The sequence below is a fragment of the Trichechus manatus genome, unplaced genomic scaffold (assembly GCF_000243295.1).
Source record: "Trichechus manatus latirostris isolate Lorelei unplaced genomic scaffold, TriManLat1.0 scaffold00038, whole genome shotgun sequence".
NCBI classification, from domain to species: Eukaryota; Metazoa; Chordata; class Mammalia; order Sirenia; family Trichechidae; genus Trichechus; species Trichechus manatus.
Genome location: NW_004443974.1, coordinates 15,847,025 through 15,862,039, shown reverse-complemented (window position 1 = coordinate 15,862,039; position 15,015 = coordinate 15,847,025). Strand labels below are relative to the sequence as shown.

Here is a 15,015-nt window from a genome sequence, read left to right as displayed (position 1 = left end):
GTGCTTAGGTTCTTAACCTCTGCCCTGCCTGGCTGCTTCAGGCTGTGTTAGTGGAAATGTCGTAGCATCTAGCTCCTGGGCATGCTGGCTAGTGAGCCCTCTGTGCTGTGTGGAGCATGCTGGTGCACTGCCCCCCGTCCTGAGCGCCGTGACATAGAAGATCATGGATCGCTAGAAAGCAGGCAGGGTGCAGTCAGAAGTGTGGACCCTAGAGGAGGAGCCAAGGTCTTCAGGTGGGTGAAGGGCTACTGTAGAGAAGAGGGCACAGGTGTGTTCTTTGGTGCTCTGGTGAGGCATTAGGAGATGAGAGCCCCTTCTCCCTAGGAGAGTGGCCAATACACAGCTGGCCACAGGACCAAGGAGGTTCCTGCAGAGGCTCTGGTTGCGAGCAGCTATGTACAGAATGATCTTAGAATGTAAACTCACACAGAGAGTCTGGAGAAAGACATCTCTGGTTTATAAATCTATTAGGGTGTTTTGTTTTTGATCACCTTTCCCTTACCTGAGGCTCACAGGAAACTGGATTAAACTGCATAGAAAGCCAGGCCTGGATGATAACAGTAGAGACGGTTCTGAAGGCAGGAGAGGGTAGTGGTGAGTGTAGTCTTTGGGGTTAGGCAGATTTGGACTCACACCCCACTTTGCAGCCCCAGGCCTTTGCATAGTCCTTCAGCATCCCTGTGCCTACATTTCCAGATGAGAAAGCCTTACTCATAGGGCTCCTGGCACATGGTAAGCACTCAGTGAGTAGTAGCTAGAAGTTAATCCCCACATTCACCCCCCACCACATGAGGATTGGCGGTTTCTTTAACCCATGCTCCACATATGAGAAATTTTCTCCCTTTGCTGACACATTCAAGAACCGTGTCAGCAAGAACACGTTCTTCGTGCTGGTGAGAGTGGTGGATGAGCTGTGGTGAGTGCTTTCGCCAGCAGGGATCCTGGGGGGAGAAACTCAAGCCTGTGGGGTGGTGTGGACTTCCCTGCTTCTCCTAGGGCATGTGCCAGGGCCCTGCCTGCCAGCACCGGACAGGGCTTGCTCTGGCCTGCTTTTACATGAATTCAAACCCCTTCTCAGCCCCTTGAGAGAATAAACTGTCCCCCTTAGAGCAGAGTGAAGAATGTTACTAACCCAAGCCTGGGCCCTGGATTTTCTTGTGGGGTGTACCCTAGACTAGGCTAGAACCTGCCCCGGGGCCATCCCTCCCACCCCGGCTTAGGACAGAGTCCACAGTAGGTCGTGCTCTTAGCCACTAGCAGTGTTGGAGGCTAAGTGGAGTCTAGGCTGGGGTGGAGGCAGCAGCCTCACCCTGCCTCCTCAGCATTTCCATAGCGATCTCTCGGCACCTCTGACGTGCACTTGCCGTTTCCATACATTTGACAAATATAAATTGAGTGGGTCCTTGTACTAGGTCTGGAGAATCAGTAGTGAGCAAAATAGGCCCTGCCTTCAAGGCACGGACAGTGACCTCAGTCAATGAGTGTACAACTGGGACATTGTAATACATGGTAAGTGCTAGGTAGAGAAAGTTGGGGTGTGCCTCAGGCAGGCAGCCGTCCCAAGGTCTTTTCCTTACTCTCTTCCCACATGGGGTTTCCCAACTCTGTGTTGATCACAGCCCTGTGGCCCTTTGGAATTTGAGTTGAGTCCCAGACTCAGTGGCTGGCAGTACTTTTCCTGGTTCTTGTGATCCTGCCCTTCACCTTGTGGCCCTTTGGCCCTTTAGCCTAGTGGAGTTGACAGAAGAGATTTTGAAGCTGCTGATGGAGCTGGTCTTCCGCCTGGTGTGCAATGGGGAGCTCAGCCTTGCCCGCGTGCTCCGGAAGAACATCCTGGACAAGGTGGCCCAGAAGAAGTTGCTCAAGTGTGCCAACTCCGACCAGCCCCTGGCGGCCAGGGGAGTAGCAGCCAGGTGAGGAGCTAGCCACATGGCCATGAGTTCTGACCCAGGCCCAGCCCCCCACAGGTGGGAGCTCTCTGGGCCTAGACTTTGGCCTGCTTCTCCAACCCCCGCCTCCTCTGGCAAGAGGAGTCCCCAGTAGCAGCCCTTTTATTCCTCTTTCCTCAGTTTACCTTCCCTCCCTCCTTCCCAGCCCCACAGCCTCACCTCCTGTGATGAGGTGCCTCTGGGATAGCCCCGTGGGTTTTCCCCATGAGCTGGGGCTTTTCTCTGGGAGGCGTATTTTGTGTGATGAGTCACCTTCTTACTAGGAAATGAAGTGGCGGGGGGGTGTTGGGGGGTTTAATAGGACAGGAAGTAAATGAATAAGTTCCTGGCTGTAGTCAGCCCTTGATTATCTTCATGGCACTAACGAACGTGGCAGTTATTAATTCTAGCCCAGCCTCCTTGTGCCATCCAGAACATTCCTAAGACTTTGTATAAGATTTTACATCTGTTGCCTGCCCTTTCTGCCCCACTCCCAAGGTGAATTTTAATTTCAGATGTAAATGTTTGTTGACTTATCAGCTCCTTGATAATGAGCATGTTGGCTCCTTTATATGGCAATATCTCCGTTCCCACAGTCATCTCATTGGCACTGACCACCTAGAAGTGGGGTCAGGCTGTGAACGACAGACAGTTCTTGGGCACCTGAACTGTCCGTGCACTCAAGAGGAAAGCTCAGTCTCCCCAACTCCTGAAGCTGAAGGGGACACAGCAGAGGAGAGAGGAAGTTGGATGGCATTGTCCCAGGAAAAGCACTGCCCTGGTCTGGTCCTGTTTGCCACTGAACTGCTGTGTGACCTCCAACAAGGCCCTGATGTTGCCCGCTCTCCTGTCAGGAAGTGAGGCTTGGGGTGCAGCTCCTTCAATCGTCTGCAAGTACAGCGCTGGCTCAGCTCCCCTGACTACTCTTCTCGCACCTTCTGTCTTTCAGGCCAGGGACCTTGCATGACTTTCACAGCCATGAAATAGCAGAGCAGCTGACACTGCTAGATGCTGAGCTCTTTTATAAAATAGAGGTATGGTGTTCAGGAGGGACAGGGTGCTGGGGGAGTAGATTTGTGCAAACACTGGGGCTGCCCCACCCCGTGGGCATCTCCAAATGAGAGAAACTACCCATCAGAGGAAAGCTAGAGGGTTCCAGCTGTATCTGATTTACTTCCTTTTTCAGATCCCCGAGGTTTTGCTTTGGGCAAAAGAGCAAAATGAGGAGAAGAGCCCCAACCTGACCCAGTTCACTGAGCACTTCAACAACATGTCCTACTGGTAAGAAAGGGCCTCAGCCGGAGCCCCATGTCTCTGATAGCAGCACCTCCAATAGGCATCTGTATTTTCCTTCACAGAGAGCCTTCCGTTCCTCCAAGCCCCATTCTGAGACCTGGTGGGCATTAATTGTGAACCGTAGGCAGCAGAGAGCAAGAGCAGAGACAGGATGGGCTCACTTTGCACGTCAGCTCTCATGAGTTGGAAGTGGCCACCTGGAGGACTGGTTGAGGAGTCCGAGGCTCAGCAGGGGAGGAAAGTGCCAGGATCGATTAGTAATGTCTGTCATAGATGGCAGGGGGTTAGGAAGACTGTTTGCCATCCTGCACTAGCTGTTGCCAGGCAGCTGTCAGGGCTCATCCTTACACTAAATCTGCCTGAAAGAGAAGAGCAGTTAGCAAAGACGTGGGTTTTATTAATATTTTATTTAGCCTTTAGTTCTTAAGGTGAATTGAAGCCCAAAAGTATATTTATAATTCAGAAATCTTAGCTCTTCAACGTGTAAATCAAAAGTGCCTGCAGCCTCATGACATTAAATAGAGGATCAGTCTGAGCTATCAGCCCCACAGCCTCAAGCTGCAGCAGAACCTGCCCTACTGCTGCCACCAGGGGAAAGGTCTGATATTTTCAAAGTGCTCTGAGATCTGCTTATTGGAGAAAAACAGGGTCATCTCCCATTTTCCCAGCTTTGTTCCCACCACAGGAAGCGCATCACTTGCTAAGCGTGCTCAGCAGTAGCAACCCATCATACAGTTTAGAGTTTTGCCCAATAGGATATGGTGGTTTCTAGGGCAGACTGAAACCACGCACAGCCCCTGAGCCTGGCCTCCAACCGCAGCCCCCAAGTTGAGTAAGGAAGCTCTGGCTGCACACCCCGACAGAGTGGGGCTGGCTAGGAGGAGGGGTGGATGTGGTCTTTTCAGAACCATGGTCCTCAGGGTATCCTTGAAGCAGGTGCCCTTTTACGGGGCTTATGGGACAAAGTGGAGGGCGGCCTTTCCCCTCAGTGAGTCTGTTAGTGGACCCCGTGAAACCAGGAAGTCTTTGCTGCACACTTGGCACAAACGATACAGGCCTTTGGTATTGGCTTTGGCTTTGGTTGCTGCTGCTGAGGGCAGCTTCTCAGAACAGCAGCCGTTCCCTCCCTTGTGGCTGGCCGAGATGCCCCTTTAATCCCCGTGCCAGCTCGTCTCCCCCAAGCCAGCCCTAAGGCCTTCTGAGTAGCTTTTTCTAGCCCCAGAGATGCCCAGGGTCACCGTCACAATTTGTCAGGAAAGACTCTGCCTTGATCCTCCACAGCCTCCCACTGTCTGCAGAATCGGGGCACCCCTGTTCATATTGTGTGGCGTTGGTCCCTAGATTTCTTCGTAGCACCTAGCCTCTGTCTCTGGGATGCTATAGGTTCCTTGGGAGCAGGGACTAGGTCTGCACTTGGGGCCCCGCACAGCTCTGGGCATCAGTGTGCAGGCTCAGGGCCAGCTGACACAGGTGTCGGACCTCAGCCCACCCCCTTCAGGACCACCAGTCAGCGTGGCTGTCTCTTCTTTTCCTCCTTGGTCTCTGCAGGGTCCGGTCAATAATCATGTTACAGGAAAAGGCCCAGGACAGGGAACGGCTGCTATTGAAGTTCATCAAGATCATGAAGGTAACTGTGGCCACTCCCTGCCCCGGGAGGCCCTGGGCCTATCTGGCCCTGCCACCTCCCTCACGAGGCCTTGTCTTCTCTCTGCAGCACTTACGAAAACTAAATAATTTCAACTCCTACCTGGCCATCCTCTCTGCGCTGGACTCGGCGCCCATCCGCAGACTGGAGTGGCAGAAGCAGACCTCAGAGGTGAGCTGGGGCCGGCCCTTCGTGCCCATGGGTAGAGAGGCCCACCTGGCACTCGGGCGAGCTGGCTGTGGCAGAAGGTGCTGGGACTAGAATAGAGTCCCTGCTCTGTCACCAGTCAGCTGTGCGGCCCCTGCCGTTGTTTCCTCATCTCTAAATGTCAGGTCTCAGAGGGGCTTCAGGGTTCACTGTGGAGCTGTAATGTCACAACTGGCCTATGCCACAAGACCGTACCTGAGTCCCAGCTTCACCTGCTTGTTCCTTGAGCCCTTGGTTCTGGAGGAGCTGATCTGGGCCAGGCACTGCATTGGGCATTGAGAACTCACAGTGAACAGACATCTAGTGGTGAATTCTGTGGGATAAGTACAAAAGAGAGGATGGAGGATTATGGATTAAACTGTGTCCCCAAAATATATGTTGTAAATCTGAACCTCTATGCCTATGGTTATAATTTCATTTAGGAATGGGTTGTCTTTGTTATAGAAGCCCTGGTGTTGCAGTGATTAAGCACTAAGCTGCTAACCTAAAGGTCAGTGGTTCGAATCCATTGGCCAATCCGCAGGAGAAAGATGTGGCAATCTGCTTCCATAAAGATTACAGCCTTGGAAACCCTATGGGGCAGTTCTGCTCTGCCCTATAGAGTCACTATGAGTTGGAATAGATTCTATGGCAGTAGGTTTGGTTTTGTGTGTTTGTTTTTGTCTTTTGTTATGTTAATGAAACTGGATTAGTGTAGGGTGTATCTTGAGTCAGTCTCTTTTGAGATATAAAAAAGATTAAAAGCAAGCGAGGAAGGAGAGATGGGGAAGAGAGATACCAAGCCACATGAAGATTGCCCAGGAGCATAAGCCCAAAGAGACAAGGACCTTCCTCCAGAACCGAGAGAAAGAGAAAGCCTTCCCCTAGAGCTAGCACCCCAAATTCAAACTTTTAGCCTCCTAAACTGTGAGAAAATAAATTTCTGTTTATTAAAGGCACCCACTTGTGGTGTTTCTGTTATAGCAGCACTAGATAACCAAGACAGAATTTGATACCAGGAGTGGGATGCTGCTCTAACAGATACCTGAAATATGGAAGCAGTTTTGGAATTGAGTAATAGGTAGGAGCTGGAAGAGTTTTGAGGTGTCTAATAGTAAAAGCCTAAGATTGGCTTGAAGAAACTGTTGGTAGAATTACGAATGTCAAAGGCAATTCTGGTGAGGGTTCAGAAGGAAGTAAGGAGAGCTATAGAGAATGTCTCTATCATCTTAGAAAATATTTATGGCACCAGCAACAGAATGTCGCTAGAAATGTAAAGGTTAAATGTGCTCCCGGTGAGGCTTTAAAAGAAAATGATGCACATGTGATTGGACAATGGAGGAAGGGTGATGCTTTTTATGCAGTGGCAGAGAACTTGTCTGAATTATGTTCAAATGTTTAGTGGAAGGTAGAACTTGTAAGTGATGAACTTGGATCTCTGGCCGATGAGATTTATAAGCAAGATCTTAAAGGAGCCGCGTGATTTCTCCTTGCCACTTAACGGTAAAATGCGAGAGGAAAGAGATGGACTTAAAAATGAACTGTACAAAATGAAAACAGTACTTAAAGATTTGGAAAAATCTGTTATGAAAACTAAGGACACATGTTCTAGAGTATTCACCAACAATGTGGCTACACAATCTTTTGTTAAAGAGATTAAGCCTGTGACTGATGGATCTAACCAACCACTATGGCAGAAAACCCATCAGCTTAGACTGAAAGGTACAGAGAAAGAACAAAAGGAAAGAATGCCATCTGCCTCTTGGAATTCTACAGATACGAAACAGGTCAAAGGAGATGCATCTGTTATTTATCCTCGAGGAAGAGAAAAGGACCATCCCTGGAGCAGTTCAGAGATCAACAGAACTGTTGAAGGAGCACAAGAAGCAGGGCCTTCTCAGTTTCAAAGGGTGGGGCCACAGCCTTCTAGGTTTCAAAAAGTCTGATCTTCGCCAGCTCAGTTCTGGAGCATGGGGCTGCCATTAACATGTACCAGGGGGATGAGGCTGCTGCCCAAAGCTGAGAGTACAGGGCCACCATGCGCAAGGGGCAGAAGAGCGGGTCCTGCTGGGGCCAAGAGGGTGGGGTTGCCACTCAGATGGAGTAGGAGAATGGGGCTGCCTATAGCCGAGGGAGCAGACTTGGCATCCCAGAGGACCTGGAAGGTGGAGTTGAAGCCCAGGGCCCAGGGTCCTCCACACAGAATCCAGAGGGCGTGACCAACACCCAGAGTCTAGAGGGCAGGGCCATTGCCCAGATAGTCTCAGAGAACAGAGGATTATTTTCAAGCCTTGAGAGCCAATGTAGTATGTTCTGCTGGGCTTTGGATTTGCTTGGTGCCTGTTATCCGTTCTTTCTCTCCAGTTTCTCCCATTTGTAATAGAAATGTCCAATGCTTTGGACCTGTTCCACCATTGTACTTTGGAAACAGATAACTTGTAGTCTAGATTTCCCAGGTGCACAGACAAAGAGGAATTTTGCCCCGGGATGGACTATACCTAAAGTCTCACCCATATTTGATTTTGATGATTCAGAAGATGAGATTTTGGACTTGGAGAGTTGATCTAAGACTTTTAGGATGATGTGATGGGGTTAATGTGTTTTGCATGTGGGAAAGACATGAATTTGGGGAGGCCAAAAGGTGGAATGTTATGGATTGTCCCCCCAAAATATGTGTTGTAAATCTTAACCTTTATGCCTGTGGTTATAATCCCATCTGGGAATGGTACCACTCACACCAAGACCTGAAAGATGAGGAAGGAGTTTCCTGGGAAAGGAATAGAATTCCTGTCCAAGGGGACAGAGGGATGCCCATACAGGGGACAGGTGGGAGCTTGGCACCCTCAAGGAGCGGAAAGGAGGCCATTTTGGCCACCTCACTGTGGTGAGAGGGCCAGTTCTCTGTTGCCAGGCCCTCAAGGAGCCTGTTGAGGAAGTGGGCCCTTTATCCTTATGTGGGAGGACGGTCCTTGAGAAGGGAGGCCAGGCCCGCTCTGCTTAGTGTCAGCTGAGCTACTCGGGTCATATCACTAGGCATACACAAAGAGACAATTATAAAACAGTGCCCTACAGAAAAGAGATACTGGGGAGACAGGAAGCCTTCCTAGAGGAGGTGGCATGTCATTGTAAGAGGGACTTAACAGGTGAAAAGGCAGGAGAGTGGTGTTCTGAGCAGGGGGCAGGATCAGCTTAGTCTCATAGGTGACTACATCCAGGAGGCGAAGGGCATTTAGCGCTACTGGAGGGCGAGGTTGTGGGCCGCAGGGCCCCTCAACACCTGTGGTTGACTGTACTTTGAGAGCAGTGAGGAGCAAAGGAAAGGCTTTGAGCCAGGAGTGGCCTGTTGCAGTTTGTTTTAGAAAGCTCACCTGGGCTGCAGGATGGAGAGTGGAGTGTAACTTCTTCACCAAGCAAGAAGCCCTTCTGTCAGTGTCTGCACACACTGTGGGTGCCAGTGATTCAGAGATGATTCTGGCCAAGCACAAGGAACCCTTGGAATATTTCTCCAGAAAAGGCCCTGCAGTCCCCTGCAGCCAGGAGTGCGGCTGACACCAGGGAAAAGAGCCCGAATTCCTGCTGGCCCGTGGACACAGCGCAGTCTGTCATGGTGTCACGTGTGTGGGCACTCAGTGAATGTAGGGTGGAAGGGTGATTGACCAGTTGGCCAGCGAGGAGGAGTGGGGCCCTGTCCACTGAGCACTGTCCCAGCACTCACATAACTTTGTCCTGACCAGGGCCTGGCCGAGTACTGCACGTTAATTGACAGCTCGTCCTCCTTCCGCGCCTACCGGGCAGCCCTCTCAGAGGTGGAGCCTCCCTGCATCCCGTACCTGTGAGTAGCTCCTTCCTTGCCCTGTCCTGCCACCCGCGTGTTTCTTGGGGGAATATATATTGGATTCCCTCAGAGAAACTCTCACTTAAGGGTTTTCATCTAAGATGTTTGTACTTTTATTTTTAACTCTAAAACTAAAACATGCTCCTTGTAGTACAATTTAAACAGAAACAAAGGGTCAAGTGAAAAAGTTCCTGTCTCACCTTTGCTTTCCAGACCTACTCCCATTTCCTTCTGTAATCTGCCAGGGAGCATGTTCAGGCAGTATGTGTGCAGCTGTCTAGCTTCTCTTTTCTTCCCCACAAATGGCATCATGCTATATTCCAGTGTTCCTCAACCTTGGCAGTCACCCCCAGGGAGCCCAAGAGCACTTGGTGTAAAGAAGGTCAGAGAGCATCTCCCAAAGTGTGGGCCTTGGCATGGAGTAAATACATGTTTCCTGGAAAAGGCTCCCATGGTCACATAAGCTTGGGCAACAGTGGAATAATCTAAGCTAAGCAGATTTCTTCCTTGTAGGACTTATCAGAGCCTTTAATATACTAACAGACATTGTGAATCTCCAAGAAGGGGATGGAAGATTCAGCCGTGTCCCTGGGCCAAGTGCTTGATGGAACATGTCTCAGAGTTGGGGCTGGCTTGGAGGTCTTCACTCTTGAAGACACTAATCTGCTTGTAGCCAATGCCCTCTTCTTGCTTTCTAGCTTGTTGCCCGCACTGAACTTTAACTTGTTTTCCCATTAGGGGATTGACATCTGGGGTCCTGAGAGAGTGTAACCCATGTCACTCAGGCTGAGCTCTCTCAGTGGAAGAGCTACTCCCACATCTTTACTTGTTTGACCTCACGTCGTTTGTATTTTAAAACAACTTACCCTACCTATGAATGAAGAGGGCCCCGCCCTGCCGGTTTTGGGTTCTACTGTTTTTTTACTGTTCATGTACTGATTTTACATCAGCTGCCCCAACTGTGCACACATACACTGCAGCCACATTCAGTTTGCTGGCACATGTGGACAGAGGCGTGAGGGCCTGTTCTGTAGCAGTTGGGGCCTTAGCAGCTCCTCTGAGGCCCTGGCCTGGCGTCCCAGGAATCCAGCAGGCCGTCATGGATCCAGAGTTCATGAATCGATCACTCACAGAGGAAAAAGCATGCAGCCTCAGCCCAGACTTGCCCTTTGGTTTTGGCAGCTGCTCAGGCCCAGCCCAAAGGACTAGGTCCTGGAGTTATTTGTTAGTCACTGGGCCTTCCTGGTGGCTCGGCCAGCCCTCTAGAGTAGTCACTGGGCTTCTCCATCCTCCCAGGGGGCTGATTCTACAGGACCTCACCTTTGTTCACCTGGGAAACCCAGACTATATTGACGGAAAAGTGAATTTCTCCAAACGGTGGCAGCAGTTCAACATCCTCGACAGCATGCGGCGCTTCCAGCAGGCGTGAGTGTTGCCCTTTGGGGGCACGGGGGGTGGGGGAGGCGTGGTGAGGGGGCACACCTGAACCCTCTGCTTAGGTGCATGGAGAGACAGCTCCTGAGGCATCTGAGCAGAGACGGGAAGTTAAAAAGGACCAAAGGGACTCTTGGTCTGTTCAGTGGGGATATGATCTCTGCTTCTTGGAGCTTTGTCAGCATTATATGAGGAAGTGCACTTAAAGGGCTCCACGCAGGATCTGGAGCAGGGCTAGGGCCCAGCGATGGAAGCTTCTCCTATCACCTCCATTTCACAGACCTGGAAACTGATGCCCCGTCTCATCACAAGGGGGAGCCAGCACACCCTGCTGCTTTACTCCCAGCAGAGCCCACCCTGTGTTGGGCTGCGTGTGCAGTGTGGGCCAAGGAGGCGTGGGCTCTCAGGGGCATGGTGTGCAGAGGGGAGCCAGGCCTCTTCAGAAGGAAGGAGCTCCAACAGGCAGCAGCCTTCCCTGTTCAGGGAGCCCAGCTGCAGGGGCACTGCTCAGGGGGGCGCTGTGGGGGGCAGTTGAGAGCACTGGCTTTGGAGTCCAGCTGGTGGTCTGGGTGCTAGTAGTTTCTGGTGCTAATTCCCTCCTCTATGAAATGTGGACATGAGTGGCCCCTGCCTCATCGGTTTGCTGTAAGGGTGCGCTGGCGTTCAGCACAGGCCTGGCTCAAGGGTCGTGTTCCAAGAGGGAGTCATCGTGAGGCTATTCCAGACCAAGTCAGATTAGGGACCAGGTGCCCCAGTGCAGTGGGTCAGAACTAGCCAGTGTCCTGCCCCATGCAGGAACCCCTCGACAGTCCTTGCTGTGAGTCCTGAGCTGGCTCAAGTTATCGCAGTAGTGCCTGACCTTGTCTGGGGGCTGGTCTCCAAGTGCTGCTCCAGCTCTTCTTACCATCCTCGCAGCAGTGCTTCAAAGTAGGAACCGCTTCCCATTTTACACAAGTGGGCAGTGGGTCCTCACAGCCGGGGAGTGGCAGAGCAGGGCTTGAGCAGGGGTCTCTGGCCCCCTCCACCCACACTGGCTCTCACTGACTGCCTCCCCTCCCCAGACACTATGACATCCGGAGAAACGATGACATTGTAAACTTCTTCAATGACTTCAGTGACCACCTGGCTGAGGAGGCCCTATGGGAACTCTCTCTGAAAATCAAACCCCGGAACATAACAAGGAGAAAAACAGACCGAGAAGAGAAAACCTAGGAACAGGTGTGTGAGCGAGGAGAATGCTCAAGAGACGCGCAGCGGGCAGCTCCGAGACCGGACGAGACTTTGGACCTGGTGCACGGCGGAAGTCCCTCTCCTCGAGCAGGCTGAGAGTATCTGGGCCTCGGAGCCCCAGGCCCGGCCAGGCCTCTGGTGTGATGACGGGCCCAGAGCCGGAGCCTGCTGGCAGCTTCCCACCCTCCCTCCTCTGCAGGAGCAGACCCTACGGCCCACAGAGGAGCCCACCTGGCAGGTGTTAGGACTGATTTGTGAACTGGTGGTTTCCTTATTTTTAATTTTTTCTGCTTTCACTTCTCTTTCCCTCTCCCCCTCCTGCCCACGCCCCTCCAGCCTGGGAGTGGCGCAGAGTTGGCATCAGCAGGATGAGGAATAGAGGGCTCCGCAGCTTCCCTCATCTGGCAGTCTGCATGTTCTGAGGGGACATGTGAGCAGAGGCTCAGCAGGACCCTAGGGGATAGCTGCCTTCCAGATGAGCTAGGGTGGAGGGAGACTCAGGGGTAGGCCAAGAGCAGAGAGGATCAGGGGAGGCCCCTTTCACTTTCCATTCTCTGCTTTCTAGAATGGAGGACGGTGTGCAGTTTCGCCTGGCCCAGAGAGGTGTGGCAGGTGGCGTTTCAGCAACCCCTCATCACGGTACTGGTTTTCAGAACTGTCCTGCTGCACCTATAGGCCGCCCCTTCGCTGGGTGGTGAGCAATGGCAGCCTCTGTCACCTTGTAGCACCTTAGCGTCTCCCCCACCCCACTCCATTGGGCCCCTCTGCCCGTAATTTCACAGTTTTCCATCAGCCACTTTCAGAAGTACTTTGGGGAGCTGGGAAGAAGAGGTTGGAAAAGGGAGGACTTTACCATCAAAGAAACACTTTTTTATTGCTGGGAGTCTTTTTAACTTTTCTGAGCTGGGCGGTAGCTGTTGGTGGGTTAATCCAGAGAGAGGGGAGCATGGAGGAGCATTTCTGTCCCGGGAAGAAGCCCGCAGACCCCCTCTTCTGTTGTGTCTGTTGCTTGCTGTGTGCCTTAAACTCTACCCTGTGCCCCCCAACCCCGGTCCCAGAGGCTTCCCTCTGACCTCACCCCACCCTGGGAGAGCCAGAATGGTTCCTCCTCAGCTCACCAGGCCTTTCTGCCAGTGCTGTCAGCTCTCCCTTGGGAAAGATGGGGCATCTCTGAGAGGCCAAACAGAGGCCCTTGAGGCCTGGCTGTGGAGGTGCCTCGGAGGCCAGCCAGCCACAGCCCTCCAACCAGTCTGCAGAGTTTCTTTCTCGTCTGGCAGAAGCAAGCATTTCCAAGAATAGGGGCTGTCTCCATCCGCCTAGTTAAAAACCATCCTCACTGCTGAGATTGACAATCCGAGGCTAGGTTTGCAAGGGGGACCCTGGGCCCACAGCGAGCCTTCCACGTCCCCTTCTGGCCCTCCATGCCAGCAAGAGGTGGGCCTCCGCCAGCATGCCGGCCGGAATCCAGATGTGCTGCATCTCATGTTGGGCCTTTTGCCTCCCTACCCCACCCCAGGTCCTTTTTTGCATGAACGAGTGCTCACTTCTCCTGGGTTTAGGACACGGTCAAGCGATTGCCCAGGATCTAACTGTGCTTAGCCCAGTTTAAACAGAACAAAGAAAGGGAGTAGAAAGTAACACCTGTTGACTAGAAGATTTTTTTTTTTTTTAAAGAAACAACCATGTCACCCTTGAGTCTTCTGTGGGGTTTTGAGCAGCTTTTATCAAGAAAAAAAGTTTGGGCAGGTTTTTTTCGTCTTTTGTGTTTTCCTGTATATAGAGAGGAAGAAATCTGTGAAATGTCAGTTGAAATCCACCTCTGGCGGCAATGCTGCCGGCTACAGGCCGGAACGTGTCACTTTATTATTTAAAGCGTGTGTGTGCGTGTGTGTGTGGAGTCACTCGTTTATTAACAGTATTGTGTGTAGGGGTTGGGTTTTAGGTTGTTTCCTCTTTTTTTTTTAAGTCCCTTCATTTCAGTCTTTCCCACTCCCTTCCCATCTTGCGTCCCGCCTTTTGCCCAGCTCTGTTGAATGCTGCTGTGTGTGTGTTCGCCTGTGTGTGTGTGTGCATGTGTGAGGGACGCTATGCGCACGGGACCCTGGGTTGTGCAAATTCAAATTCTCCTTGCGTTTTTGAGAACCCCTAGGAGTCACCTTCTATAGCACAGGAAATATGAATGGCTGTGTTTCAGCTTCAAAAACAGCCCGCCTACACCCATTCAGTAGGCTGACTCGTGTCCGCAGTCTTCACAGGCCATCTTGTTCGCTGTCAGGAGCTAGAAGGGGAAGGAGAGCTCTTCATCTGCTTTAATTCAGAACAGACCTTGTGCCTGTGCAGAGGCCCTGGGTCCGCCCCTCCCTGGGAGCCCGTGGGGTCTGAGTAGCCATCTAGGCCCCAGGCGGCAGGCCTGGGTGGGCCCAAGCTTGACTGGCTGTGCAAAGATGGTGAGGTGTAACGTGTGTGCGTTAACTTATTGGCTGACAAGCTTCCCCGCCCTGTGCCTCATTAAAAGACGCCCTCTTGGCTCTGGCAGTTGCCAAATTCCACTGCTCAGCGCTGCAGCCTTGGCTGTGATTTGTCAGTTTCTTGGGTTGTGGGGGTGTGGGAATCAATCTTTACAGACAGACCTGCTCAAGATCATTTGGTTCCCTGTAGAAAAAGTCAGTTCTCACCTGGCAGGTGTGGGGGAAGCCAGGGAAAGGGTAGGCACACCCATGTCTAAATTGAACCCCAATTCCAAGAAGCATCTCCCTCTCTGGCTGTCCCCCACCCTTCCCAAGTGTTACACTGTAATATATATCCCCCAACTAACCCACCCAATAGTGGCATCTTCCTGCAGACATTTCAAACGTGTAACTTTTATATGAGAAAATAAACACAGATGAAAGCCCCTCCCCGCCTGGTGACCGTGTCTGCCCTGCAAGCAGCATGTGTGCAGTTAAGGGACAGTCCACGGTGCCTATGCTGGCCTCGCCTCTCTCACCTTCTCAGGCAGCCCAGGGGCACAGGTGCTGCTGGCCAGAGAAGGGCAGTGGCCCTGGAGCAGAAACAGCAGTAGGACCCAGCCCCCTGGCTCCTCTATGCAAGGCATTCGTTCTCGTCCCCAGTAGGACCCAGCCCCCTGGCTCCTTTGCGCAGGACATTTGTCCCAGTCCCCAGACCCATTGCTATTGTCAGGGTAGAGTGGAACAGATATCACCAGCATCAGCTCCTTTCCAGAACTTTTTCTCCTAGGTCGCATGTGCTGTAGAAGTGGGTTGATGCATAAGAGTTGTACCACCACCACCACCACCCCTGGCATCCTGATGAAAACTTGCATTTCTAAGGGTGGAATTTCAGGGGGCACAGGTTGTCTAGAGCTGCCTTGCAGTGCCCCTAAATTTCTGTCTTTGAAAGTGTACCCACAGGCAGTGCTCAGAGGCTTGGGCCCAACTTTGCCTGTTGCTTTCTGGGGGTTC

The 15,015-nt window shown here is 52.0% G+C and overlaps 1 protein-coding gene across 3 annotated transcripts in view; it reads left to right on the top strand.

The window, feature by feature from the left end:
- The window catches only part of RAPGEF1 (Rap guanine nucleotide exchange factor 1), an 82,858-nt gene extending 70,225 nt beyond the window's left edge, over nt 1–12,633 (top strand). For all 3 annotated transcript variants that reach the window (XM_023730824.1, XM_023730823.1, XM_023730822.1), the window contains 9 exons: nt 824–916; nt 1,728–1,913; nt 2,878–2,962; nt 3,115–3,209; nt 4,773–4,851; nt 4,939–5,040; nt 8,790–8,887; nt 10,187–10,315; nt 11,386–12,633. In XM_023730824.1, the coding sequence (XP_023586592.1) occupies nt 824–916; nt 1,728–1,913; nt 2,878–2,962; nt 3,115–3,209; nt 4,773–4,851; nt 4,939–5,040; nt 8,790–8,887; nt 10,187–10,315; nt 11,386–11,536 (1,018 nt within the window). In that variant the 3' untranslated portion in view covers nt 11,537–12,633. The remainder of the gene's footprint in view (nt 1–823; nt 917–1,727; nt 1,914–2,877; nt 2,963–3,114; nt 3,210–4,772; nt 4,852–4,938; nt 5,041–8,789; nt 8,888–10,186; nt 10,316–11,385) is intronic.
- The last annotated feature ends 2,382 nt before the right edge of the window (nt 12,634–15,015 follow it).